General features: G+C 43.4%; 1 protein-coding gene across 1 annotated transcript in view; it reads right to left on the bottom strand.

The window, feature by feature from the left end:
• Window positions 1–27,922, bottom strand: part of FRMPD4 (FERM and PDZ domain containing 4) — a 454,050-nt gene that overhangs the window by 380,289 nt on the left and 45,839 nt on the right. Inside the window, exon 2 of the mRNA XM_066578028.1 lies at window positions 19,531–19,659. Within this exon, the coding sequence (XP_066434125.1) occupies window positions 19,531–19,659 (129 nt within the window). The remainder of the gene's footprint in view (window positions 1–19,530; window positions 19,660–27,922) is intronic.

The following is a 27,922-nucleotide window of genomic DNA, read 5'->3' as shown; positions in this document are numbered from 1 at the left end:
CTTCTGTATGGCTCATATTTAATGCACGATATATATTAAAAAGTGCATTTATATGGCCATACAGAAGTGCTTAACCCCACTTGCTTTCGCGAGACAACCCCTTTAAGGCCTACTAGTGGCCTTTGGACACTTGACTGCTTCTGCACTGTGAATTCCACTAGCTCAGTCATACGCACCTACGTCTCACTACAGGCTTGCGCAAAATTCTTTCCTGGCTCTGTTGTGCGTTCCATAAGTGAAGTCAGCCTCTAATCACAGGCCAATAAGCGGCACATTTAATTACAGCGTTCTGTTTCTGCACTACTGGTAATACACCATGCTGAGGGGTAGGGGTAGGCCTAGAGGACGTGGACGCGGGTGAGGACGCGGAGGCCCAAGTCAGGGTGTGGGCACAGGCCGAGCTCCTGATCCAGGTGTATCGCAGCCAACTGCTGCAGGATTAGGAGAGAGGCACGTTTCTGGCGTCCCAAGATTAATCTCACAATTAATGGGTCCACGAGGTAGACCTTTATTAGAAAATGAGCAGTGTGAGCAGGTCCTGTCGTGGATGGCAGAAAGTGCATCCAGCAATCTATCGGCCACCCAGAGTTCTGCGCTGTCCACTGCTGCAACTCTGAATCCTCTGGCTGCTGCTCCTCCTTCCTCCCAGCCTCCTCACTCCATTACAATGACACATTCTGAGGAGCAGGCAGACTCCCAGGAACTGTTCTCGGGCCCCTGCCCAGAATGGGCAGCAATGGTTCCTATCCCACCGGAGGAGTTTGTCGTGACCGATGCCCAACCTTTGGAAAGTTCCCGGGGTCCGGGGGATGAGGCTGGGGACTTCCGGCAACTGTCTCAAGAGCTTTCAGTGGGTGAGTAGGACGACGACGATGAGACACAGTTGTCTTTCACTCAGGTAGTAGTAATTGCAGTAAGTCCGAGGGAGGAGCGCACAGAGGATTCGGAGGAAGAGCAGCAGGACGATGAGGTGACAGACCCCACCTGGTTTGCTAAGCCTACTGAGGACAGGTCTTCAGAGGGGGAGGCAAGTGCAGCAGCAGGGCAGGTTGGAAGAGGCAGTGCGGTGGCCAGGGGTAGAGGCAGGGCCAGACCGAATAATCCACCAACTGCTTCCCAAAGTGCCCCCTTGCGCCATGCCACCCTGCAGAGGCCGAGGTGCTCAAAGGTCTGGCAGTTTTTCACTGAGAGTGCAGACGACCGACGAACAGTGGTGTGCAACCTTTGTCGCGCCAAGATCAGCCGGGGAGCCAACACCACCAGCCTCACCACCACCAGCATGCGCAGGCATATGATGGCCAAGCACCCCACAAGGTGGGACGAAGGCCGTTCAATGCCTCTGGTTTGCACCACTGCCTCTCCCCCTGTGCCCCAACCTGCCACTGAGATCCAACCCCCCTCTGAGGACATAGACACGACGGTCTCCCAGCCTGCACCCACACCCTCACCTCCGCTGTCCTCGGCCCCATCCACCAATGTCTCTCAGCGCACCGTCCAGCCATCGCTAGCGCAAGTGTTTGAGCGCAAGCGCAAGTACGCTGCCGCGCACCCGCACGCTCAAGTGTTAAACGTGCACATAGCCAAATTGATCAGCCTGGAGATGCTGCCGTATAGGCTTGTGAAAAAGGAAGCTTTCAAAAACATGATGACGGCGGCGGCCCCGCCCTATTCGGTTCCCAGTCGCCACTACTTTTCCCGATGTGCCGTCCCAACCCTGCACGACCACGTCTCCCGCAACATTGTACGCGCCCTCACCAACGCGGTTACTGCCAAGGTCCACTTAACAACGGACATGTGGACAAGCAAAGGCAGGCAGGGCCACTATATCTCCCTGACGGCACATTGGGTGAATTTAGTGGAGGCTGGGACCGAGTCAGAGCCTGGGACCGCTCACGTCCTACCCACGCCCAGAATTGCGGGCCCCAGCTCAGTGCTGGTATCTGCGGTGGTGTATGCTTCCTCCACTAAACCACCCTCCTCCTCCTCCTCCTCCTACGCAACCTTTGTCTCGCAATCAAGATGTGTCAGCAGCAGCACGTCGCCAGCAGTCGGTGTCGCGCGGCGTGGCAGCACAGCGGTGGCCAAGCGTCAGCAGGCCGTGCTGAAACTACTCAGCTTAGAAGAGAAGAGGCCCACAGCCCACGAACTGCTGCAGGGTCTGACAGAGCAAACCGACCACTGGCTTTCGCCGCAGAGCCTCCAACCGGGCATGGTTGTGTGTGACAACGGCCGTAACCTGGTGGCGGCTCTGCAGCTCGGCAGCCTCACGCACGTGCCATGCCTGGCCCACATCTTTAATTTGGTAGTTCAGCGCTTTCTGAAAAGCTACCCACGCTTGTCAGACCTGCTCGGAAAGGTGCGCCGGCTCAGCGCACATTTCCGCAAGTCCAACACGGACGCTGCCACCCTGCGCACCCTGCAACATTGGTTTAATCTGCCAGTGCACCGACTGCTGTGCGACGTGCCCACACGGTGAAACTCTACGCTCCACATGTTGGCCAGGCTCTATGAGCAGCGTAGAGCTATAGTGGAATACCAACTCCAACATGGGCAGCGTAGTGAGAGTCAGCCTCCTCAATTATTTACAGAAGAGTGGGCCTGGTTGGCAGACATCTGCCAGGTCCTTGGAAACTTTGAGGAGTCTACCCAGATGGTGAGCGGCGATGCTGCAATCATTAGCGCCACCATTCCTCTGCTATGAAGAAGTTCCCTGCAAAGCATAAAGGCAGACGCTTTGCGCTCGGAAACGGAGGCGGGGGAAGACAGTATGTCGCTGGATAGTCAGAGCACCCTCCTGTCTATATCTCAGCACATTGAAGAGGAGGAGGAGGAGGTGGAGGAGCATGAGGAGGAGGGGGAAGAGACAGCTTGGCCCACAGCTGAGGGTACCCATGCTGCTTGCCTATCATCCTTTCAGCGTGTATGGCCTGAGGAGGAGGAGGATCCTGAAAGTGATCTTCCTAGTGAGGCCAGCCATGTGTTGCGTACAGGTACCCTGGCACACATGGCTGACTTCATGTTAGGATGCCTTTCTCGTGACCCTCGCATTCAACGCATTCTAGCCACTATGGATTACTGGGTGTACAGACTGCTCGACCCACGGTATAAGGAGAACCTTTCCACTCTCATACCCGAAGAGGAAAGGGGTTCGAGAGTGATGCTATACCACAGGAACCTGGCGGACAAACTGATGGTAAAATTCCCATCCGACAGCACTAGTGGCAGAAGACGCAGTTCCGAGGGCCAGGTAGCAGGGGAGGCGCGGAGATCAGGCAGCATGTACAGCACAGGCAGGGGAACACTGTCCAAGACCTTTGGCAGCTTTATGGCTCCCCAGCAAGACTGTGTCACCGCTCCCCAGTCAAGGCTGAGTCGGCGGGAGCACTGTAAAAGGATGGTGAGGGAGTACATAGCCGATCGCACGACCGTCATCCGTGACGCCTCTGCCCCCTACAACTACTGGGTGTCGAAGCTGGACACAAGGCCTGAACTCGCGCTGTATACCCTGGAGGTGCTTGCTTGTCCTGCGGCTAGCGTCTTGTCAGAGAGGGTGTTTAGTGCGGCTGGGGGAATCATCACGGATAAGCGTACCCGCCTGTCAACCAACAGGCTTACAATCATAAAGATGAACAAAGCCTGGATTTCCCCAGACTTCTCTTCTCCACCAGCGGACAGCAGCGGTACCTAAACAATACGTAGGCTGCACCCGCGGATGGAAGCATCATTCTCTATCACCATAAAAAACGGTGACCTTTTAGCTTCATCAATCTGTGTATTATATTCATCCTCCTCCTCCTGCTCCTCTTCCTGAAACCTCACGTAATCACGCTGAACGGGCAATTTTTCTGAGGCCCACAAGGCTCAGTCATATAACTTTTGTAAACAATGTTTATACGTTTCAATTCTCAATTCAATAAAGCATTGAAACTTGCACCTGAACCAATTTATATTTTAACTGGGCCACCTACAGGCCTAGTTACAAATTAAGCCACATTAACCAAAGCGATTAATGGGTTTCACCTGCCCTCTTGGTTGGGCATGGGCGATTTTTCTGAAGTACATTTGTACTGTTGGTACACCAATTTTTTTGGGCCCTCGCCTACATTGTAATCCTAGTAATTTTTAGCCCACCTGCATTAAAGCTGACGTTACCTCAGCTGTGCTGGGCACTGCAATGGGATATATTTATGTACCGCCGGTGGGTTCCAGGGAGCCACCCATGCTGTCGGTCCACACAGAGTTGTAACTGCATGTGTCCACTTCTAAAGAACCCCAGTCTGACTGGGGCATGCAGTGTGGGCCGAAGACCACCTGCATTAAACCTGACGTTACCTCAGCTGTGATGGGCAATGCAATGGGATATATTTATGTACCGCCTGTGGCTTCCTGGGACCCACCCATGCTGTCGGTCCACACGGAGTTGTAACTGCATGTGTCCACTTCTAAAGAACTCCAGTCTGACTGGAGAATGCAGTGTGGGCCGAAGACCACCTGCATTTAATCAGACGTTACCTCAGCTGTGATGGGAAATGCAATGGGATATATTTATGTACCGCCGGTGGCTTCCTGGGACCCACCCATGCTGTCGGTCCACACGGAGTTGTAACTGCATGTGTCCACTTCTAAAGAACCCCAGTCTGACTGGGGAATGCAGTGTGGGCCGAAGACCACCTGCATTTAATCAGACGTTACCTCAGCTGTGATGGGCAATGCAATGGGATATATTTATGTACCGCCGGTGGCTTCCTGGGATCCACCCATGCTGTCGGTCCACACGGAGTTGTAACTGCATGTGTCCACTTCTAAAGAACCCCAGTCTGACTGGGGCATGCAGTGTGGGCCGAAGCCCACCTGCATTAAACCTGACGTTACCTCAGCTGTGATGGGCAATGGGATTTATTTATGTACAGCCGGTGGGTTCCAGGGAGCCACCCATGCTGTAGGTGCACACGGAATTCCCATTGCGGAGTTGTACCTGCCTGTGACTATTTATAAAAAACCCTGGTCTGACTGGGGCATGCAGACACCTTGACAGAATGAATAGTGTGTGGCACATGGGTTCTCCATTGCTATGCCCACGTGTGCAGCTCCTGATGGAGGTGGCACAGGATTGGATTTCTCAGTGCTTCTGTACAGCATTATGGGCTATCGCCCCGCCCCTTTTAAAGAGGGTCGCTGCCTAGCCGTGCCAACCCTCTGCAGTGTGTGCCTGCGGTTCCTCCTCATGGCAGACGCGCTTATAAATAGACATGAGGGTGGTGTGGCATGAGGGCAGCTGAAGGTTGCGCAGGGACACTTTGGTGTGCGCTGTGGACACTGGGTCGTGCGCGGGGGGGTAGGGGGTGGGGCAGCATGTAACCCAGGAGACGTGGCAGCGGAGTGTCATGCAGGCAGTGATTGTGCTTTGTTGGAGGTAGTGTGGTGCTTAGCTAAGGTATGCATTGCTAATGAGGGCTTTTCAGAAGTAAAAATTGTTGGGAGGGGGGGCCACTCTTGCCGCTATTGTGGCTTAATAGTGGGACCTGGGACCTTGAGATGCAGCCCAACATGTAGCCCCTCGCCTGCCCTATCCGTTGCTGTGTCGTTCCCATCACTTTCTTGAATTGCCCAGATTTTCACAAATGGAAACCTTAGCGAGCATCGGCGATATACAAAAATGCTCGAGTCGCCCATTGACTTCAATGGGGTTCGTTACTTGAAACGAACCCTCAAGCATCGCGAACATTTCGTCTCGAGTAACGAGCACCCGAGCATTTTGGTGCTTGCTTATCTCTATTATACATCCTCTGTATTCCACAGTTGCTCCATCTGTATAAAACTATTTCCATGGGCCAGTTCATGAGATGTACGACCTATGCTTTACAGCTGCCATGCATGTAAAGGCTACTACTCTTAAAACAAAAAAACTCCTGTTGCTGCAGAATAATTGTTCTGCAATGGACGATTATATTCTGATGGATTTTCCTAACATGTCCTAAAATGCTGCTAATCCATTTTTACACTTTTACCATGGTACCTGGAGAAGAAAATTAATACTGAGGATAAGGTTGTAGCAATTGATGATAATCTGAATGTAAAGCAGTGGGCAAGCAATTGGCACTAAATAACCAGTCCAATTTACAGCACAACCGCACCTGCTGTCCTTTGAGATCAAATGTACAGTATATGTTGAAGATAATTGGATTACCAGATGAAATTTACTCAAGCTTGTAGAGAACATACAAACACAGATTTCCTGCTAGCAAGTTCAAACGGGCAACAGAACTAACCACTGAAGCATCATTCTGGCCTATATTTTGGTAATCACTTTCTATCATCATAGTGTTTAACCTTTAATCAGTTGCATACCTGTATGCAGTTACTATAGGGCCCATGGAGCATGAGAGCAAACTTAAAAGCCAGATAGTAGTGCTCTAATGGCCTTACAGCAGGAAGAAACTGCTTCATCTGCTTGCAGTAGGGTCCCCTCGCCAGTCCTGGGCCCCTCTCAAAAGCAGGCTGGCTGAGACTGAAATGGGTTGTAGCCCCTTCAATCCTCTACACTGCGGCAGGACCTGGACAGATTCAGCATCCTCTCCCATGATACAATGGTGGGAAGATGCAGGCTGTCAGTCCCGTGCCCCCAATTTCGTCTAGCTGCCTTTTTACTAAGTCAACACTCCAGACTCTCCTCCACTATTGTCCTGGGAATGATAGAATGAAGCGGTAATTACATCATTGCCTGGCTGACAGATGTCCAAATATTTGCAGAGCATGCAATAAGTATATATGAGCCTGTACACGTGTCTCATGTGTATACATGTGTCTGTATACATGTGTCCAATGTGCATAAGGGCTTATTCCAACGAGCATGGGAGCAACTCTGCTCGGCAGCATGGAGCGTAATTGTGCCTGAATGAGAGAGATTTCTTCCCCTTCGCTGGCTTTTCAAATTCTGTGTCAGAAAGCAAGAATTTGGAAATAATCGCAGGAAGATCCGATCTTTCCCGCACAATGTATTGACTACGTGTGGGGAAGATAGAGCAAGTCTTATCTTTTCTCAGCTGTACAAAAAATTGGCAAGAAAAGAGCTAATAAAAAACAAAACCACTGAAATCCAATTGAAATCAATTGTTTAGTTTTGTCCCTTTATACAGCCATGATAATCACGGCCACATAAGGGGAAAAAGCAACATTTGTTTGAATCAGCTCATAATCTGTAAATATGTATATGGGTTTGTGTGTAGAAGATTTCTATGTGTGCTATGTTTATGTATATGTTTTCTGATTTCTGTATTCATGTGTGTAAATATATAGCAGTAATTTACTTTTTAGCATTCTATATATTGCATTATGTCTATCTGTACATCTACATACATACTGCATATTCCGCCACTGCTTGCTCACTTCCAGTATCCAGCCAGTCAATTAGCACTGATTGCCTGCTAGAAGCCTGGAGCCAGGGTTAAGCACACACAAATGGGAGCCAAGCCTGTGGTGTAGTAGGACATCTCAGTGAAGACTTTTTTAAAAGTTTGTTGATATCTATTACTTTTGATTTGCAACTCGCAAATCAAATTCAGTCAATAGAAGCTAGCATAACAGGCAAACCTCACTCTCAGGTTTCTTTCAGCTCCAATAGTCATCATACTAGATCCTGATGTGCCAAGGCCCTGTGTAGGGCAGCTCCTGCAGCTGAAGAAAACCTGACAGCTAGGGCATTCTAAGTAAAAAGTGATTTGCAATAGGATTAAATATAGGATCATGATTAGTTACAGTACAATAATTGATTTTTTTTTTATGGGGTGGGAGGTTGATTAATTCCGATTCTTGCTATTAGGTTCCATAATTTGTATGGAGGTCTCTGCCCATAACGATTAAAGAAAATGTTCCATCCAATGGAGTAATAATGCTAACAATTCATCAATCATGGTTACATTGTTAGGCCTTAGTCAGACGGGCGTTTTTTCGCGCGATTTGGGGATCGCATGACGGATGCGCATCTGCAAATCGCGTGACCGGTGCCCGAAAATCGCCTGAAAATCTGCTCCTAGCCGCGTTTCATTAGAAACGGGCCGGAGCTGTCCAGCGCATTGCATTCAATGGAGCCGGCAATACAGCGACTCCATTGAAAGCAATGCGCTGCGGGCGAGTGTGGGATGAATTGTCGGGAAGGGCTTACATATATAAGCCCTTCCCTGCAATTCATCCAGAAATGTGTTAAAATAAAAAAAATATACATACTCACCTGCTCCCGGCAGTCGGAGTTCCCCGCGGCCGGCCTGCAGTGGGTGTGAAGGGGGTGTGAGTCAGACCTGCCCCCTGATTGGCTCAGCGCTGAGATCGGGGGATCCGTGAATGGCCCCAGGGCTGCCTTAGCAGACTGCCTATCAAGCTATCCACACAGGGTGGCTTGATAGACTGCCTGTAAAAAAGCAGTATGATGTCATACTGCAGGAGCGATCAAAGCATTGCATGTTAAAGTCCCCCAGGGGGACTTTAAAGTTTTTTAAATTGTAAAAAAAAAGTTATAAAAGTTTAAATCACCCCCCTTTTGCCATATCAATTACTAAAAAATCTAAATCATAAAATAAAAATATGTATTCGGTATCGCCGCGTCCGTAAAAGTCCGATCTATCAAAGTAGTGCATTATTTTTCCTGCACGGTGAACATTGTCCGAAAAAAAAATAAAGAACATCAGAAATACACTTTTTTAGTTACCCTGTCTTCCAGAAAAAATGCAATGAAAAACGATCAAAAAGTTGTATGTATTCCAAATTGATACTATCGGAAACTACAGGACATCCCGCAAAAATTGAGCCCTTGCACAACTACGTCGACAGAAAAATAAAAAAGTTATTGCGCGCACAAAATGACCGCAGAAAATAATTGAAAAAAATTAAATATCTTCAAAAAAAATACAAGTACTACAGCAAAAAAAAAAACTATATAAGTTTGGTATCGTAGTAATCATACTGACCCATAGAATAAAAATATCAGGTCGTTTTTGTTGCAGTTTGTGCGCCGTAGAAACAGGACGCACCAAAAGATGGTGGAATGTCATTTTTTTTCCATTTCTCTCCGCTAAGAATTTTTAAAAAGTTTTTCAGTACATTATATGGTACAATAAATAGTGCCATTGAAAAATACAACTCGTCCCGCAAGAAACAAGCCCTTATACAGCGACGGCGATGGATAAATAAAGGAGTTACGATTTTTTAAAAGGGAGTAGGAAAAAACAAAAAAAGCCTGGTCACTAAGGGGTTAATATAACAAAAAAAATTTAAAACATTATGGATTATTTGCATTATTGTACATGCAAAATATGTTATTGGTCCAGTAGTCATATGAATCTGACATTTAAGTAGATTGCTTAAAAGTAATCAAAATGCAGTGAAATTATAATAATGTACATATACTGCTAAAGAGTTTGCCCTGCAAGATATTCTCTTAAAGGTATACAAATAAATTAGTACATATACAGGGACGTAGCTAAAGGCTCATGGGCCCTGGTACAAAAATTTATCTTGGGGTCCCCCATTTTCTCTTAACTCCTTAACGCAGAGGCGTAACTTGAAGCTTCTGGTCCCCAATGCAAAACCTGTAACAGGGCCCCCAACTATAATGCTTTAGTCATAGTACTGGGCTTCCTATATGGAGAAGAGAGGCCTTATGGGCCCCATAAGGCTCCAGGGCCCTGGTGCAACCACATCCCCTATAATTACGCCAGTGCATATGGACATATGAATGTCAAATAGGTGATCCCCCAGTCAGAACTCCACTCCATTAGTTAGAGTGGAGAGCTGCTAACAAAGCGAAGTCTTTGCTCAGGCAAACGAGGCCCATCCATGTATTACATAGATAGCCATATAATCTAACAATTAGTTGTCCTGATTAGGCAACCCCTTTACAATATTGCCCCATTCTACTATAATTGAGACATCTCAGTAAGATCATTGTATAAAATGGTGTAACATTTCTTATTGAGAGGCTCAGGTAACTGGTCTTAGGCCTCCTTCCCACGAGCGTGACGGGCTCCGCCGCGTAATATTACGCTGTGAAGCCCGTCACGGCGCCCCCCAGAGCCCCTATACTTACCTGCGGGAGATAGCGTGAAATCGCTTCCCCGCCCACCGCCGACGCGTCACCGCCCGTCACCGCCCACCGCCGACGCGTCACCGAGCGTGTCACGTGACGCGGCCGGCCGTGTCACGTGACGCGGCCGGCAGCGTCATATGGCTTCATATGACGCGCGGCGGTGGGCGGGAAAGCGTTTTTTCACGCTATCTCCCGCTGGTTACAGCGGGAGATAGCGTGAACGGACGGCTTCCATTGACTGCAATGGAAGCCGTGAGTGCGTACAGCCCGTCCTCACCCGCAGAAAATAGAGCATGCTGCGGGTGAGGACGGGAGAAATCGCGGTGCGTAATTCCGCGGTGGAATTACGCATCGTGAGCATTGTGCTATTAGGTTCAATAGAACCTAATAGCTGCAGGCAACGCAGCGGATTTTCGCCGCGAATTACGCGGCAGAAATCCGTTCGTGGGAAGGAGGCCTTAGAGATATAAAACCTTCACACCAGATATAAATTATTTATTTCTATGTTTTTATACCTAATTCTGTTTTATGTTGGTTTATTTCTATTTCACGTGTGTAGTTTAATCTTCGGTGTAAGGTTTACTTCTTGTGGCTTTAATTTAAAGGAGGAGTTGCATTAAAAGGATGATTGTTACTTACTTGGGCATTAAAATAAACCTCAGGCAAATGTCGACATAATTTAATGTTTTCCTGTATTTTTCTCTTAGAACTTCTGCTCCCCATGTACCCTTAGCAAAATCCATACTCTGTATTTTTTCTCAACTTTTCTATTTCCTTTCCTGCTTTTGTATGATAACAATAGGACATATGAACTAAAAGTGTTTTCGGAGAAAGAAATGCTATAAGAGCATTAGCGAAGAAAAGGAAGGGTTGAAGCAATTGTCGAACATGAATTTGATTCAGAAAAGAGCGTGTACCGTAAAATCAGAATCGGAGTGCTTTTTATACATGGTACTTTTTTTTAAATATTAAAGTGAGTTTATTCATTAGACAACAGTGATAAAGGTTGCTGCCAAACATGTACTGACAACTTAATAATTCCAGGTGGTGGTAGGTTATGTGCATGTTCGTGTTTAGTGTGGTACGAGTTATCATGTCTGCTTTATTCTATTTTCCAAAGAGGTGTACCACAGCAATGCCATAAATACTCAATGGAGAAAGCCACTGACTATATTGTAATAAATGGACCCTTCATATCACTGCTGGTGGAACTTATGGTAAGTTTCATGCAGTAGTCAATGACCTTATTAATGTCTCTGACCTGATAATTTCCTGCCCCGCTTGGAAATAATGAGTGGAGGAGTCAAGTATTACCATACACTAAGCACAGACAATCCAGACCACGACAGAAACATTGTAGAATATCTACATACAGGGGTGAAACTATAGGGGATGCAGGGAATGCGGCTGCACCCAGACCCACGAGCCTTAGGGTGCCCATAAGGCCTCTCTTCTCCATATAAGTGCCCCAGTACTATAAACAAAGTATTATAGTTGAAGACCTTGTTATAGATTTTACATTGGGGCCCAGGAGCTTCAAGTTACACCTTTGTCTATATATATGAAATACTGTATTCAGTTTATTGTACCATAGCTCAATATTTTTAGGACTTGCACTACTTTCTCCAGAACAGGTAAGGAATAGAGATGAGCGAACACGTTCGGCTCCGCCCCTTTTTCGCCCGAACACCGAACTTTGCGAACACTTCAGTGTTCGGGCGAAAAAGTTCGGGGGCCGCCGTGGCAGCGCGGGGGGGTGCGGCGGGGAGTGGGGGGGAGAGGGAGAGAGAGAGGGCTCCCCCCTGTTCCCCGCTACTGCCGCCCGCGCCGCCGCGCATCTCCCCGCCCCCCGGCGGCACCCGGACACTTACGCGCGAACACTGCAGTGTTCGGCAAAGCCGGTGTCCGGGTGCGGATGTGTCCGTAACGGACACGTTCGCTCATCCCTAGTAAGGAACTCAATATTTGATGTTCTATTCTACAATCAAACTGCTTCATGGTTAAGGCATTGAGGCCATGATTTGTATCTACATTTTGCCTGCCAGCAAATCTACAAATGTATTGATCAGGATGTACAAAGGAAATGGTTAAATGACAAACTTAGCCCAATTACTACAGCATATGATTTCTCATCAGCTTCCATTATTGCAGTGAACTGTAAGTATATAGTGTAGTCTTTTGTGTAGAACTATGCTTTAAGGCAAGATTTCTTAATCTTTTACTAGGGCTTTGCCTTCCAGAATTTGGTGATGCCTGGGCCTCACCATTGTTCAGAGTTCACGCCAAAATTAAACAAACTCGCTTTATCTTTTAATTTTCTCCAGAATTCACAGTAACATTAAATTAAACACAACAAGAGTCACTGAGAAGTTGTTTCAGCCAGAAAAAAAGTTTGTACATCATCTACTCACTTCTGTCAAATCTGCTTCCTCAGTATTCCCTCACCAACAACTGGGAGGCACTTCACTATTGAGGTTTGCTTACAATTGAGAAGCACTGCTTTAAGTACTACATTTAATAGTCTACAAAAGCAGACAATTCATAAAATACCACAAGTAGTTCACACCTGCACTTTAGGGTTCTGTTGTTCGGCCCTATCCTAAAAGCCAAACTACGGTAAAAGCAGGTACCGGATCTGCCACATGCCAGACCTGAATGGCACCAAGTAAATGCCATTCACTATAATGCGGTCTGTCTAGCTTCTGACATGTCATCCGGTAATTTCCTAACTCAAATAATGGCAGCATACTGCGCTATTTTTTAGTACAGATGTGAACAAACTGACAGTTTGTATTTAATAGGCAATTCAAAAAAGCAACATCGGGTGCATATAATCAAAACAATTCATATACTATCATGTAGTATGTTAAAAAGGCATATCATGCAAGCAGAGGAGAAACTCTCTTAGTAAAATCCAATAACTCTGACCAGGCAAAAGTGCGCTGTGTAAGTGCGGACTTTTACTGTGCTGTTTTACCTATGCACCTGAATTGCAACTTTTGATAACAGGTATCAATTATTACAATGCTTCTGGGATCTGATAAGACAGTTAAAGGCCCAATTACACTGGATGAATGTCGGGCAACTGATCTAAATGTGATTGTTCCCAGCAACTGATCTTTGACACTTGTCTCCATTTGTACTTGTTCACTTGTTCCCGTGGTGTTGCACAGGAGAGATTATCACTGGCTTGCTCAGCAGTGAGGCAGAGTTGCTGGAGGAGATTTCTCTCCTTGCTCTCCCCCGCCCCTCTCCATTCACTTAACATAGCGGCGGTTCATTACTGAATGGCTGCTGTTTACACTGAACAATCATCGTTCAGGATTTTATGCAGCTTAAATGATGAAAGATGATCGCTCAGTGTAAATATCAGTTGTTGAGTACTGAACGGCCGCTGTTAAAGTGAATGAAGAGGGGTGGGGGAGAGCCAGGATAGAAATCTCCTCAGCAGCCCACCTGTCTTCTACTTCCCCTCAATGAGCGCTGTGTACTGAAAAGTGAAAGTGGAAGTGTAACTTCCACTACAGGAGCCGAGGGGTCACTGGGATTCCCTGCTACAGCAGAGCTACAGGGTCCCAGAAGACCCTGATGACCACTGCCAGTGACTAATGTCACTACGGTGGATGTTTATCCCTGTAACTGGGGCTCCTATGGATGCCCCAGCTACAGTGGAAAAATGTCAAATAAAAAAACCCAAAAAACATGTGAATGTCCCCCAGGGGGTCTTATATGACGTCACGAGGGGACATAGATAGTAAAAAAATGACAGAATAAAACAACAATATATACATAAGAAATAAAATGACCCAAGGCCGACGCCAACAAAAACCATCAATGTATACGCCCTGTAAACCAAAGCCATACATATTACATATCAAAATGTCTGAAACAAAATGAAGAACCCATTCCCATACTTTATTTTAGAGTAAATGTATTAATTAAAAAAATAACCATAAATGTTTAAAAAAAAAATCATTTTTAACAGGAAAAAAACTGCAAAAATAATTTTGGTATCTGAAGGGAAAAAAAATAGGACAGTAAAACCACCACATGGGTAAAATCCCTAAAAAGTGTCTGGTCCTTAAGGGGTAAATCTATTCATTTCCACTTTGCTGTATTACAATAATTTTTTTGCCACATAATTTTAGAATTCAAGCAATATTGGGAGAATAGTGTTAGATTAACTTTTAAACATATTACGATTTAAGGCCTTAGTCAGACGGCCGTTTTTTCGCGTGATTTGCGGATCGCATGACGGATGCGCATCCGCAAATCGCGTGACCGGTGCCCGAAAATCGCCCGAAAATCTGCTCCTAGCCGCGTTTCATTAGAAACGGGCCGGAGCTGTCCAGCGCATTGCATTCAATGGAGCGGCAATACAGCCCGCTCCATTGAAAGCAATGCGCTGCGGGCGAGTGTGGGATGAATTGTCGGGAAGGGCTTAAATATATAAGCCCTTCCCTGCAATTCATCCAGAAAAGTGTTAAAATAAAGAATATATATATACTTACCTGCTCCCGGCAGCCGGAGTTCCGCGCGGCCGGCCTGCAGTGGGTGTGAAGGGGGTGTGAGTCAGACCTGCCCCCTGATTGGCTCAGCGCTGAGCCAATTAGGGGACAGGTCTGACTCACACCACTGCAGTACGGCCGCACGGAACTCTGGCTGTCGGGAGCAGGTGAGTATGTATATATTTTTTATTTTAACACTTTTCTGGATGAATTGCAGGGAAGGGCTTATATATTTAAGCCCTTCCTGACAATTCATCCCGCGCTCGCTGGCAGCCCATTGCTTTCAATGGAGCGGGCTGTATTGCCGGCTCCATTGAATTCAATGGGCAAACATCGTTCTTCTCTGCCACAGCTACAGCTGTGGCAGAGAAGAATGATTTGTCTTCTATATGTTCTCAATGGGGTCGGCGCTGCTGCCGCCGGCCCCATGAAGCGCATATAGAGAAGAGAACAGGAATCGCAGATAGCAGATAGGTGCGATCTGCGATTTCTGTTCTATAATTTATCGGACGAGCGCATAAAAAGCGCTCATGTGTCCGTTACCATTGCAAAGCAATGGTTTTATAAAATCGCCGGACGCATGCGCATGCGCAAATCGCGGCAAAAAACGCCCGTCTGACTAAGGCCTAAGCATTCTACTAATTAGGACACTGTATTAAGGCCACAACAAAATCTCATCTACTTGTTTGAAAAAGAGCAGTTGCCATAGTTAGCAGATTGAATACTTTTAAAATATTGTAGTATAATATTATACTCTGTGGTGCAGAGTGTTAAGGCAGCAGAAATGCAGTCCTAAACTCTTACTCATGACCTGAAGGTTGCAGGTTCAACCCCTGCTTGGTTCAGGTAGCCGGCTCAAGGTTGACTCAGCCTTCCATCCTTCCAAGGTCGATTAAAGGAGTGCCCAACTTGTTGGGGGTTAAAAAAGATGACTGGGGAAGGCAATGGCAAACCACCCCACAAAAACAGACTGCCTAGAAAATGTCACGATGTGACATTACCCAAATGAAATGCGAGGTAGACAAGTCTACATTTTAGCAGGAAGTTCTTTTCACAACATATTAGTAGTTTATAGTTTGTGTGAATTAACTTTTAAAGTTATTTTGTCATGAAATGGAAAAGCCAAATTGTAATATCAACTTACTATATGTTCTATTTTGTAAGATTGTTTCATTTAAATAGATGCAGCTAGCAATGTAAACAAAGCATGTTTTATTTGGTTTACCATGGCTATTGCTATTATTTATATGGGCAATATGGGCAATTCTTATATGGGCCATTTCTAGTTCTTGTCCTGTCTGTACAAGTTACACTTCTGTATAAATACAGTATATTCTATTCTGAGGTTATGTAAACGTATAATTTTTTTCTTGCTTTTTTCACAAGAAATAGAAATAAAAAGGATCATGAATGACAGAAAGACAAGGAAGTTTTGAATGTTATGCAAATATGACTCATCCTTTGCTGCACATTTCTGTCTTGTTTAATCAATATGTATACAGTACTGTGCAAAGTTTTAGGCAGGTGTGGAAAAATGTTGCAAAGTAAAGGCCAATTTACACGGGATGAACTGTCAGGCAAACGATGCTCGAAAAGCATCGTTACACAGGAGCGAGTAACGCTGGTGTCGCTCAGAGCATGGCTAGACCGTTCTCCACACAGCCGCCTCCATTCACTGTAATCAGTGGTCGTTCAGAACTGAACTGCTAGTAGTTCAGGTTTCTGCATGCAAAAACTGAACAACTCTTGACCAGTAGTTCAGTCTCTGCATATATTTACACGGGACAACTATAATTCAATCAAGGTATCAGCATACCTGCGGGAGCACGGGTATTTGAACAATATTTGTCCAGTGTAAGAGGGTCTTAAGGATGCTTTCAAAAACAGAAGTCTTAGTTTTTTAGACAATTAAAAAAATGCAAAGTGAATAAACAAAAGAGAAGTCTAAATGAAACCAATATTTCTATGCCTTCAAAACAGCATCAATTCTTCTCAGTGCACTTGCACACAGTTTTTGCGGCACAGAGGCGCTGAGATTTTTTCTATGAATTAACGTTAGATCTTCTGTGAACGTATGCTTGCTCAAATCCCTCTGTCTCTTGATGTAATCCCAGACAGACTGGATGATGTTGAGATCAGGGCTCTCTGGGGACTATATCATCACTTTCAGGAAACCCTGTTCTTTAGGCTGCATTCAGACGAACGTATATGGGCTCGGTTTTCACACCGAGCCGATATACGTTGTCCTTGTGTGCAGGGGGGGAAGGATGGAAGAGCCAGGAGCAGGAACTGAGCTCCCGCCCTCTCTCTGCCTCCTCTCCGCCCCTCTGCACTATTTGCAATGGGGAGAGGCGGGGCGGGGGCGGGGCTAAGTTCTGCGATTTAGCCCCGCCCCCGCCTCTGAGGAAAAAAAACAAATAAAAAACAAAAACACACTGAATCTAAAAGAAGAACAAAAAAATAAGAAATACAAGCAAAAAATCTAAAACAAAAAAGGGCAGACTGATGGACCTGTGATCTTCTGCAATCATATAGAGATGAGCGAGCACCAAAATGCTCGGGTGCTCGTTACTCCAGTCAAACTTTCAGTGAACAATCAGATTGGTCCCTGCGCTGAGCCAATCAGAGGCAGCAGTCACTCACCCATTCATGAATTCATGAATGGGTGTGTGAGTGAGATCTGCCTCTGATTGGTCAGGCTGTGACCAATTAGAGGCAGCTCATTCAGCAGGCAGGGATTTTAAATCCCCGGCTGCTGAATACTACTCACAGCTGTTCAGAGCAGTTCAGGAGGACTGCCGCCGGCCGCGCTGAACTCCGTCTGCCGGGACCAGGTGAGTAATTATCTTTTTTTTATTTTACACATTTTAGGATGATTTTCAGGTAAGGGCTTATATATTTAAGCCCTTCCCGACAATTCATCCCGCGCTCGCTGGCAGCCCATTGCTTTCAATGAAGCCGGCTGTATTGCCGGCTCCATTGAATTCAATGGTCAGTGCTCGTTTAATCGAGACGAGTACCGCTTGGTGCTCGTCTCGAGTAACGAGCATCTTGAGCACCCTAATACTCGAACGAGCATCAAGCTCGGACGAGTATGCTCGCTCATCTCTACAATCATACATAAATTATATAGGTCCATTATCCAATATTCAATGCTCAACTGTCCAAAGTGAATGCTCCTGGTACCATTGTAGAGGGGCCAATGCATCTTCTTTGAAAGAACTTGCCAGACGTTTGCAGGATGAATGGAGTGTATCACAAGTTAGTAGAAAATATGCCATGGAAAGTATACAATGTCATGAGGGCTAAATGAAGCCCTGCTAACTATTAACATATGTAAATCATTACTAGTTTTGATTTTGTTTTAAGTGTCGAATAACTTGTGGTAGGAGTATTTTAGGCAGGTGATAAACTTGAAATTTGGGTTTGGTTTCTAATAAGCCTGAAGGATTTAAAATGTAATGCAGTAATGTCTTCCTATAAAACCCGGTCTTGTTTACCCAGTAATTGGGTCTTAAGGCACAGAAATCACAGTCCTACGAGTATTAATGGACTACTTGGCGATTTCATTTTCCTCTGTGGCCTCAAGACAATAAATGGGAAAAAAATAATAAACTAAATACACAATACATATTAATATTGTTTTTTGCATTTACCATCATTTAATATGAGACTATTCTTTCTGCACTAAACTATTAACAAAGTTAGAACAAAGACTTTAAAGCAGGAATATTCTCCACAGAAACAAGGCTGATCTTATTCTATATTCGATTTTTTTCTTGCATTGCAGCATAGAACATCAATCGATTCCCTCGCTAAAAGGCCTTATTGGTGGCTACAGTCAATAGATGAGCATATCACTGTCTTAATCAGCAAACTGTAGCTTGACCTCTGTTTGACAGTATAGCTCAAACTCTTCTGCTGAGTAGAAATTAAAAGCTGAAGAAAGAAAATTAAGCAAATTATCATCACAATATAACTAAATTGCACTTTACTCTGCAGAGATAATCTGTTTTAAATATGGCAACAATATTTGCAAGCTCGATTTTTAAAGCGAGTTAATTATGGCTTTTTTTTCCCACAACTATTAAAGTCAGCTGAATTTCCTATTTCAGTTTACCATCATATTTAGCTTACCTCCTAACCTAAGCAAACATTGGTGGTAGCTGCTACAGCTTAATAATCTTAACAATTTGCCACATTGATTTATGGTAATGTAGCATATTATTTAATTAAGGCAACAGGCCTTTCATATATTGGGCCTTTGGGGATTATTCTCACTTGGGTTGACATTCATCGTAACTTATTAGTGTAAACTATCATTTATATGTATACTTTCATATAATTTATTGCAAAAGATACGGTGCATTGATGAAAAGTATAACACACTAAATGATTTTATTTTATAGCTCTGTCGTGCATAAAAAAAGTTATGTTTTATTAAGTTTATTTATTGCATGTTGCTATGATTTTTGCATTAACTGAGGTTTTTATTCCAGTGAGGTCTCCTTTAATAGCTCATATATATCAATGCACATTTATATTCCTGTTATGACAGTGATGATGATATTGATGATGCTGCTAATGACAATTAATTGAATGTATATAAGTTCCAAAAACTTAAACACTCTATTGGTTTAATGATGCTACTCAATTTTCTTATGAAATAGAAGAAAATGAATGCATTTGGTTCAAGAATAATCCTGCAGAATTTATTCATAAGGAATCAGAACACAACATTCACTTTCAGCTCATTCATTTTTATTATACTTGACTGGCCAAGAGATGGATTCGCACTGTTCCTTGTACAAAAAGGCATGTAAAACAATAACTTTCGAACATAAACACAACATCCAAGAGCTTGGAAGGATTCAACACTGCTGGGACAGGTTTTACTGAATATCATGAGAAAAGCTGCCAGTATTCGATGAACAACATTGGTACCTGGATCTTTGAAGTGTAGAGAGATCAAGGCTTTCTTCGTCACAGTGATGCCAACCAGGAAAGTGAGAATGTAGATCACGCTGATACTTCTGTGTTTTGGTGATTGCTGCGTCTTGTATAACTCCTGAGCTGTGAAACATGCATTTCACTTTATTGGAATTGTTAAAAGTCATACTCTTCTGGCAAAGAAATGCATTTTAATATAAACTGTACGTTCATAATATATACCATACACCTCTGATGGAAATCATACATGTTACATGTATCGTGTGTTAGTATTCCGTTGTATTCTGTGCTTACTGCACATTTAAATATAAAGTGTTTACAACTTCTTTATCCAGAGATCAGTACTGCAACACCATATGAAAAAAAATAATAATTCATACTATACTATTTTATCACCTAATTAGAATTTATTCATCCCTGATTTAATAACCTCCAGAACCAAGTTCACTAATTTGAAGGGTGTTAAAGAACGCACTTGTGGGCCTTGGCTCTGACCCAACAATGAGCCCTAATGATCCAGAAGAGGAAAAACAATTTTGGGAGCTAACTTTGGAGCCAAAGATTTGCCATTAAGGGTTAGTTGTTAATTAAATTGCATATAGCCTCTTTTACCTTATGCATGATATGACCTATGTGTGCAATAATAACAGCAAAATTTATAATGCAATTAATATTTGAGTTTATTCATAAACTAAGTTCTATTTTAAGGATGTTACAACAGTGTGTAACTTTATTCCAAGGCTGTGTTATATTGTCATTATTAGTGGTGGATTAAGGGGACCACGAGCTGGGGCTGCTGTTCACACAACTTGAGTCCCTCCTCACACACAATGCCCCCAGTAAAATATTATTTAGCAAAGCATTAAATAAGCAGCCACAAAAATACACTGCATGATGGCACCATACCATTTGGTGTAGATTTCCGTGTGGATTTGCACTACATTTTTGACTCCTTCAGTTGTATGGATTGGTACCAAAATGCACATTAAAATCTACACCAAATGGTATGGATTTCAGGTGCGGAACATCTGCAACAAAAGTGTTCCATGTGAATTAGCCACCCCCCCCCCCCCCCTCCACAAAAAAAAAAAAAATTAAAAATCATAAATATTCTGTAAAACAACCTTTCTAATGATAATCCTAAGGAGTGAAAAAAACAACATTCAGAATTTTTCCCATAAAAATGCTTATTTATTCCAAGCATAGCAAATTAGGACATAGGGGAGAGTGATCGTGCATGCAACAGCTGTTTTGAGTTCACAGACGCTTCGTCAAGATAAAAAGCTTTGCTAGCTTTTTAATGTTTGGGGGAACTTTGTTTGCTTTTTACTATGCAAATATGCCACTAACTGCGCAAATCAATCTGGGGTTCTCCTATCTCCAGTGTAGGGATTATTTTACTTACATTCTGCTTATAATGTACTGGAGTTAAGGACCAGTTACACAGAGCGATGATCACTCAAAAATGACAGTTTGAGTGACAGTTTTGAGCGATCATCTTTGCATAACACTAAGTAGCTAATTAGCTACTTAAGAGTTATGCAGGCGGAGCGGGATACTGCTGCAATAGCGTGGAGAATAATTCAGCTGTTTTGAACATTCAAACAGCTGCATTGTTCTCGGCGCTTTCAGCTGGTGTCCCGCTGAGAACTGCCAGTGGGATTACAGCTGAAAGAATGATGTCAGCACTGCCCGCTGAGATATCAGCATGCGGTGCTGATAAGGCTCATCGCTCATTTCTAGCTGGCTAGAAATGAGCGATGAATGAACAGTGCATAAATACTGCATGATGGCTGCGAGTTTAGACACAACGATTATCGATTAAAAGACAGCTTTTGAGCAAATTCTGAGCGATAATTGTTGTGTCTAAATGGGCCTATATGAATAAATTCTTAGTTTACTATTCATTTCTAGCACAGTTGATAAGAGTTAATCCATGTTCAACAGATGTTTAAGCTGTGTATAGTCCAGAGTAGTCTGGTGGGGTTTTTTTTCTCCATTCCTTTAAAATATTTAGAAATGTAAGTTATATTTTTTATTATGACAAAATATTTAGTTGGTGATGTATATGATGGGGTTTATTTGCCTGCCCTAGGCACTCTTGGAAATAGAATTAAACCAAATAACATAGAGCCGCTCTTTGGCCCATGGTAGAGTGCCTGGCCTCCCTGCTAAATCTCTGGCCACAGAGAGAGGAAAGGGTTCAACTCCTTACTACTCTCACAGTTTTCCTTCTCTGCCTGGCGATACTACAGGCACACAGCAGGACATTATCACTCCTTACCTAGCACCAAGGAGTACTGGAGCTGGGGGGGGGAGAGGCCTGATGATGTCCTTCTGTTGTTGACAACTCTGAGGCCCTGGGGTAGAGAAGGAAAGCTGTGAGTGCAGTAAGTAGTTTTGACCTCTTCCTCTTTCCGTGGCCACGAGTTTAGTAGCACAGATTATAATAGCGGCACTAGGGACAGCCATGGGCCGCCCTAGAGCCTCGGGCCATGAGTGGTCACCCCAATTGCCCCTATTATAATTCACCATTGGTCATTATGTAAAAGTAGCCTCTGTCTTTATAAGCTGTGCTCTAATATGATGTGCAGATATGCTAGTGCTAACTCCAACTTGCTGGCATATCTATGCTATTTGCATAGTACGGCCACCATGTCTTTATTTATAAGCAGATTTCTATTATGACTAGGTCATAAGGTTCTGTTTCTTATTTTTAAGTCTTGCTTTACACAGGCCGTAAATGCTGTGGAAATACTGCAGGTGCAATTGCTGTTGAAATTCTACAGCATTTTCACTACAAGCCATATGGACAACACTTCAAAAATCTCCTTCACATGGTGCTGAATTAAAAAAAAAAACACTGCAGATTCTAAATCCACAGCATGTCTATTTATGCTGAAGATTTCTGTTGTGGAATTTAATCCTTGAAATATGAGGGTTAAATCCCACAGCAGATCTGCAAGAAAAAACACCACCAAATCCACACCAGTTAGGTGCTGATTTGGCTTCTATCATTATGTCCCATGTCCTCGTTTTTAAGCTGTTTTCTCTCTTCATTTATAGGTTTCAGCTTAAAGAAGTACATGCTTATATACATGTATTCTTTTCTACCACTTAAACCTATAATATAGTTTGAGACTATAAAGGCAATTTTCGAGGTACTGTACCTAAATTGCCATTTATTGGTCTATCACTTCTAGTGTAATTAATGGATAACAGACTTTTTAGGCTGCCTTCACACTCGACGTACAGGAGGTAGATACAAATTTGGAAACATCATACAAAATGCATGGGATTTTACCCATTAGCACCGAGCTGCCCTTTTGACACCTGCTTAGCTGAGAGCTTTCCCGCCAAATTTGTGTCTACTTCACCTCTTGCCCTGCTCTGGGTAGTTTTGGGAGCCAGCTGGTAACAGCAGCTGAGTGGCTCAAACCCCTGACCAATGGAACCTTGTTACTCATGTTCACTTCAAGCAGATGTTCACTCCACTTAAGTTTTTGGGGATTATAAATCATATTTCATGTATTTACCAATTTTAAAACATGCATTTCACACAGTCTTTCCATATTTTTGTCCACTCCCTCTATTCACAGCAGACATTCCATGGGGGAAAACCCACAGCAAATACATTGCAAAGCCAGTGGCAAAGTCCGCATCTGAGGGCTTAAGCATACCCACTATCACCAGCACCACGTTAGGCTAATTAGCTATTTAAATCCCCTGCCCGTCTGAATGAGCGGTGCCTGCACAAAAATACTCAGTATTTGGCCAGGCATGAACACAAAATACACTCATTCACTGCGCAAAAAAAATTGCACATAACACACTCATCTCTCGAAGCCCTAAATGGTTTTTGTAGTGGATCTACCACAGATTTTAATCCTTGTATTTCAATGATTGAAATCCTCAGCATAAATAGGCAATTTACAATCTTCAGTGGTTTTCAAAAACGATGTGGATTCATTATGGAAAGTCTTCGAAATTTCCTCCATATTGATTGTACTGTAAATGCTGTGGAATTTCCACAGCAAAAGCTGCTGCAGAAATTTCGCAGCATTTGCAAAACCTAAAAAGGAGCAAACAACACCTCTGATTTGCAATATTACAACATGCTCTATGTGAGCAAAACTCATCTGTTTGTAGGTCAGCCCAAATACCACTAGTCATATCCAAAAGACCATGCAAGAGATGTCAGTTTAGATTCTTGTGTACAAACAAGCAACATTTCAAAACTCATCCTGATCTGCTATCAGGGTACGCAGGTAATATGGACTGCAAGAGCATCAGATGTAACAAGAGATGTGGTTTGGAACATCACACTCTCATAGAATCATATAAAGGCCACAAATGGAGTTTAATTGAAATTCTATATATTTAGGTAAAATAACAATCTATGCACATTGCTTTAAATTCTTATTATTTTTAATTAAAAATCTTTTCTTTACTACAAAAAGTTGGCTATAAAAGGCACTCAGTTCTCATCATTGCATACAGATATGATATTATTTCAATTAGATTAGTCACGCAGTTTCATAACTAGATCTTGAATAGTATAGTATCTAGACCCGTTTTTCTCTGTTAAAGAGGCAAACTAAGATATTCTGTACTTCCAACCAAATTAATATAATCACGTAGATGAAACCTTTACTTTGTAGGTATAGGTTTTTATATTCTGAAATATCTCAGCTTCAGGCAGTTTGAATGTTAAACACATTATTGGCAGTGGAATTTAATTAATTGATCCATCCAGAGGCCATTAATTAAAAGCCCACTATACTATATGATACTCAGAAATGCCATCTGCTCATTCACTTGGCAGAGTCCGTAATGCTTTGGCATACACGCTGAATACTTCATGATCTTATATAGCAGAGTACACATGGAAAGATAAGATTACATAATCACATGACTAAAATTTTTGTAGCTTCTAATCTATGTTTCAAGCCTTGGGCACAGCAAGATTAAGTGATCTGTCCATACCACAAGACATGGACACTTGTATTTATACTGGGATCTCTTTGACAATGCCATAAAATTCTATTCAGATGACCTAATCTTTCAGCAAGCTAGGTTGATTTATTAAAACATTGGAGAAAATGTATGAAACTGTCTAAAAGAAAAACTGTCTTTCTTACTCATAGCAACCAATTACAACACAGCTTTCATGACAAATAAAGGCTGTGCTGTGATTGACTACTATGGGCAACCAAGACAGTTTTTCTTTTAGACAGTTTAATAAATCTGCCACATTGTTTACATAACATCAATAAATCATGACTTAAGGCCTCATGCTCACGGCCGGGTCAGATTCCGACTGCGAAATATCGCAGCAGAATCAGACCCAGTGCCCCCCAGAGACCCTATGCTCACCTCTTCGGAGCCACGGCGAGAGTCTCGGCCGACGAGCATGTGCAGTGCAGCGCATGATGCGCTGGCGCTGGGCGGTGACACTGATTCTCGTGGTACTTCCGCCGTGCTCACAGCAGAAGTATCGCAGGACGGACAGCTTCCATTGGCTGCAATGGAAGCCGTCTGTGTGATTTTCCACATGATATAGATGGCACGATTCTCCCCCGTGAGCGGAAAATCGCAGTTGATTTCTGCTTGTGGGCAGGGGAGAATCGATTACCACAGCATGTCTATGGATGGTTATTGCTGCGGAATTTGCGTGAGGCATCTGGCTGTGAATTCCGCAGCAATAATCCATCCGTGGGCATTAGCCCTAAAAGGGTTGTACAGGAATGCCACAAAATGACTGCCATCCATGCAGCTTGTGGAAACGTATCCTAAGATTGGAGAAGGGAACAGAGTTCAAGGCTGCAAGTGGCAGCAAAGCCTAAAGCCACACTGTTTAGAACAATGTAGCATCACATTACTCTTTGTTCCAAACTGTGGCCCTATCCCCTGGCTCTACTCCTTCTCCATCTACTCTGCAGATGCATTCTCCTATCTTCGGACTTCCTAGTATTTTGTGGCATTTTGGGACAATTATTTTAAAGTAGTTACTAGGTTTTTGGATTTTCATATTTCGGATTTTCATATATAGAAATGAACAAAAAGTTACTCCATTAAGGAGTAATAGTGACAGTATAGAATAGTTACAAAGGGCATCTATTTCTCTGTAGCTCCTCTGACACCTGCGCATTATATTAACAGTCCATTTCTTTCAACAGGTATTATATAATGCATCAATCCCCTATAATTTACATACACTCAGTGGTACATCCAGCAGAGGGACACCGTGTGATAAGTTCAATGTTAAGGAAAAGGATTGTTCAATGTGGTGCAAACAATTGACAGTTCTTCAAAATCACTGTGACATGTGGCTTCATGAAGACAACCCCTATCTATATGCTCTATTAGAACATAGGGACTTCACATAGGGGGTCCCCCGCACAGGACCCCTCTATGGCCAGAATGAAGAACCACTCTATAAAACTGGCTCCCTGTCTGGCAAACTCAAGTGATTTTTGTATTACATTGACAGTCAATCCTCTGTTGAAATGCCTGGTTGGACAGAGCTTATCCCTCACAAAATCAGCTGTCTGCTCGAGTTGCCAGGAGCAGGACCCAAGAAGATCAGCTGATCTCTATTGCAGCTGCATTCTGAAAGGGTTATCTGCAATGAGACAAACCTTTTAACTTTTTCCAATCTAGTGTTGGATTTCGTCCAACGTTCAAGTTTCCCTGCATAGCTCCAATGTCGGAGGAGATCCAACACATCGATTTACAGTGTACCAGGCAGCACTCTGATGTTGGAGGCTATCTGGCACATGTACTTACAGTCAGTTGTTCCTGGCGCTGTGATGCCGGAGGCTGACCAACACAAAGACGTAATGTATTATATCATCACATCTGTGGTGTCTTCAAGCAGCGCTATGAATTCTTGCGCTGGTAATTCAAAACTTGAGAGGGAAAGATGGCAGCGATGGAGAGAGTAAAAAATGGAGCTAGAATATTTCCATCTGTTTTTCACTGATGAACTTTTTGGCGAAATTGTGGCTGCGGCAAATTTGTATATAGCAGAAAAAATCCAAAAGGTGACTCCACTACCAAAATATTTAATGTGGCACTACTGGAAGGATGTTTCACCCGAAGAAATGAAGGCGTTCATTGATGTCAACATGGATCTGAATGTGCAGCTGCAATTAGTGGACTATTTTACCAATTAATTGCTAGACTGGACCCCATTCTCCAAGGAAGTTTTCTCCCGCCTCTGTTTTCTACAAATATTTTGGATGCTGCATTTAGTTCCTCCTGACGTTGTGCTAGGGAGTGTGCAACCCAATGGGGCAAGCCGAAGAACATCACTGACAAGAAATGTAAAGAGCTGTATGTCCCAGGAAGCAATGTGGTTATAGATGAGAACACAGTAGGCTTCAAAAGAAGGGTTCAATTCAAGTGCCACTTTCCAAAGAAGCCTACAAAGCGGAGGCTACAAATATTTTGCCTATGCGATTCTAAAAATGGATATATATTTTCGAACACTCACTATTATGGCAAGACCACTTTGAAAACAGTCAGATTTTTAGACTGCCTGTGGACTTTACTGGCGGACAGTGCAAGAGCGGGGGAGCGGATGAATATACAAAATACATCCCCTGGATCCTGCTCACCTCCCTGAACAGCACTATAACTTAGTTTATAGTGGTGTTTGGTGATGACAGGTTTCATTTAAATATAAGCAACACAATTTAAAGTGAATCTTTACCTTTTATTGCCATGTTGTTTTTAGCTCCAAAATTGCTGATTAATTTCTCGATCAGGGTCTTGCTTTTCTGATACTAAGCTTCAAATCCTCTGCAGCCACCACTAGAGGGAGCTTAAGGGCCTACTCAATACCACGATTATAATATATTTCTAAACTCCATTAAGTGGTAGCTGCAAACAGTCAGACTTATATTTGATGTCTTAGCAGGGGATTTGGAGTTCGCTATGAGAAAAAGAGCCAGTATGAAGTTATATAATGATATTAATCTGTATAAAATTTTAAATCTACGGTATCTAGACTGAAAAGGAAGACTATCTAGTATACAAATGTAGACTTTCACTTTAAGGTGACTTATGCACCTGACCACCCATGCATATTCATTAGAGAATGTCTGAATTAGTGACCTATATTTCAGCTTCATACTAATGCACTCTGCATTAATCTATTAATTAATGCAGTCACTGTATATGCCGGTGTGGATTTTCATAGATAGACTTATTATTTAATAATAGCAACATGACAGTAAAATATAGTAATACTATACATCAGCCATAATGAACACTTATGTAAGTCATCTATCAATATATATATAGAAATTCGCCCTTTCCATAATACTTTTATCCCATATTTCCTGACAACTTATGACATTATTCACTCATGCTTAATGCA

This window comes from Eleutherodactylus coqui, chromosome 1 (assembly GCF_035609145.1).
Source record: "Eleutherodactylus coqui strain aEleCoq1 chromosome 1, aEleCoq1.hap1, whole genome shotgun sequence".
Lineage (NCBI taxonomy): Eukaryota > Metazoa > Chordata > Amphibia > Anura > Eleutherodactylidae > Eleutherodactylus > Eleutherodactylus coqui.
The sequence above is the reverse complement of the archived record's forward strand: the minus strand, read 5'-3'. Positions and strand labels throughout refer to the sequence as shown.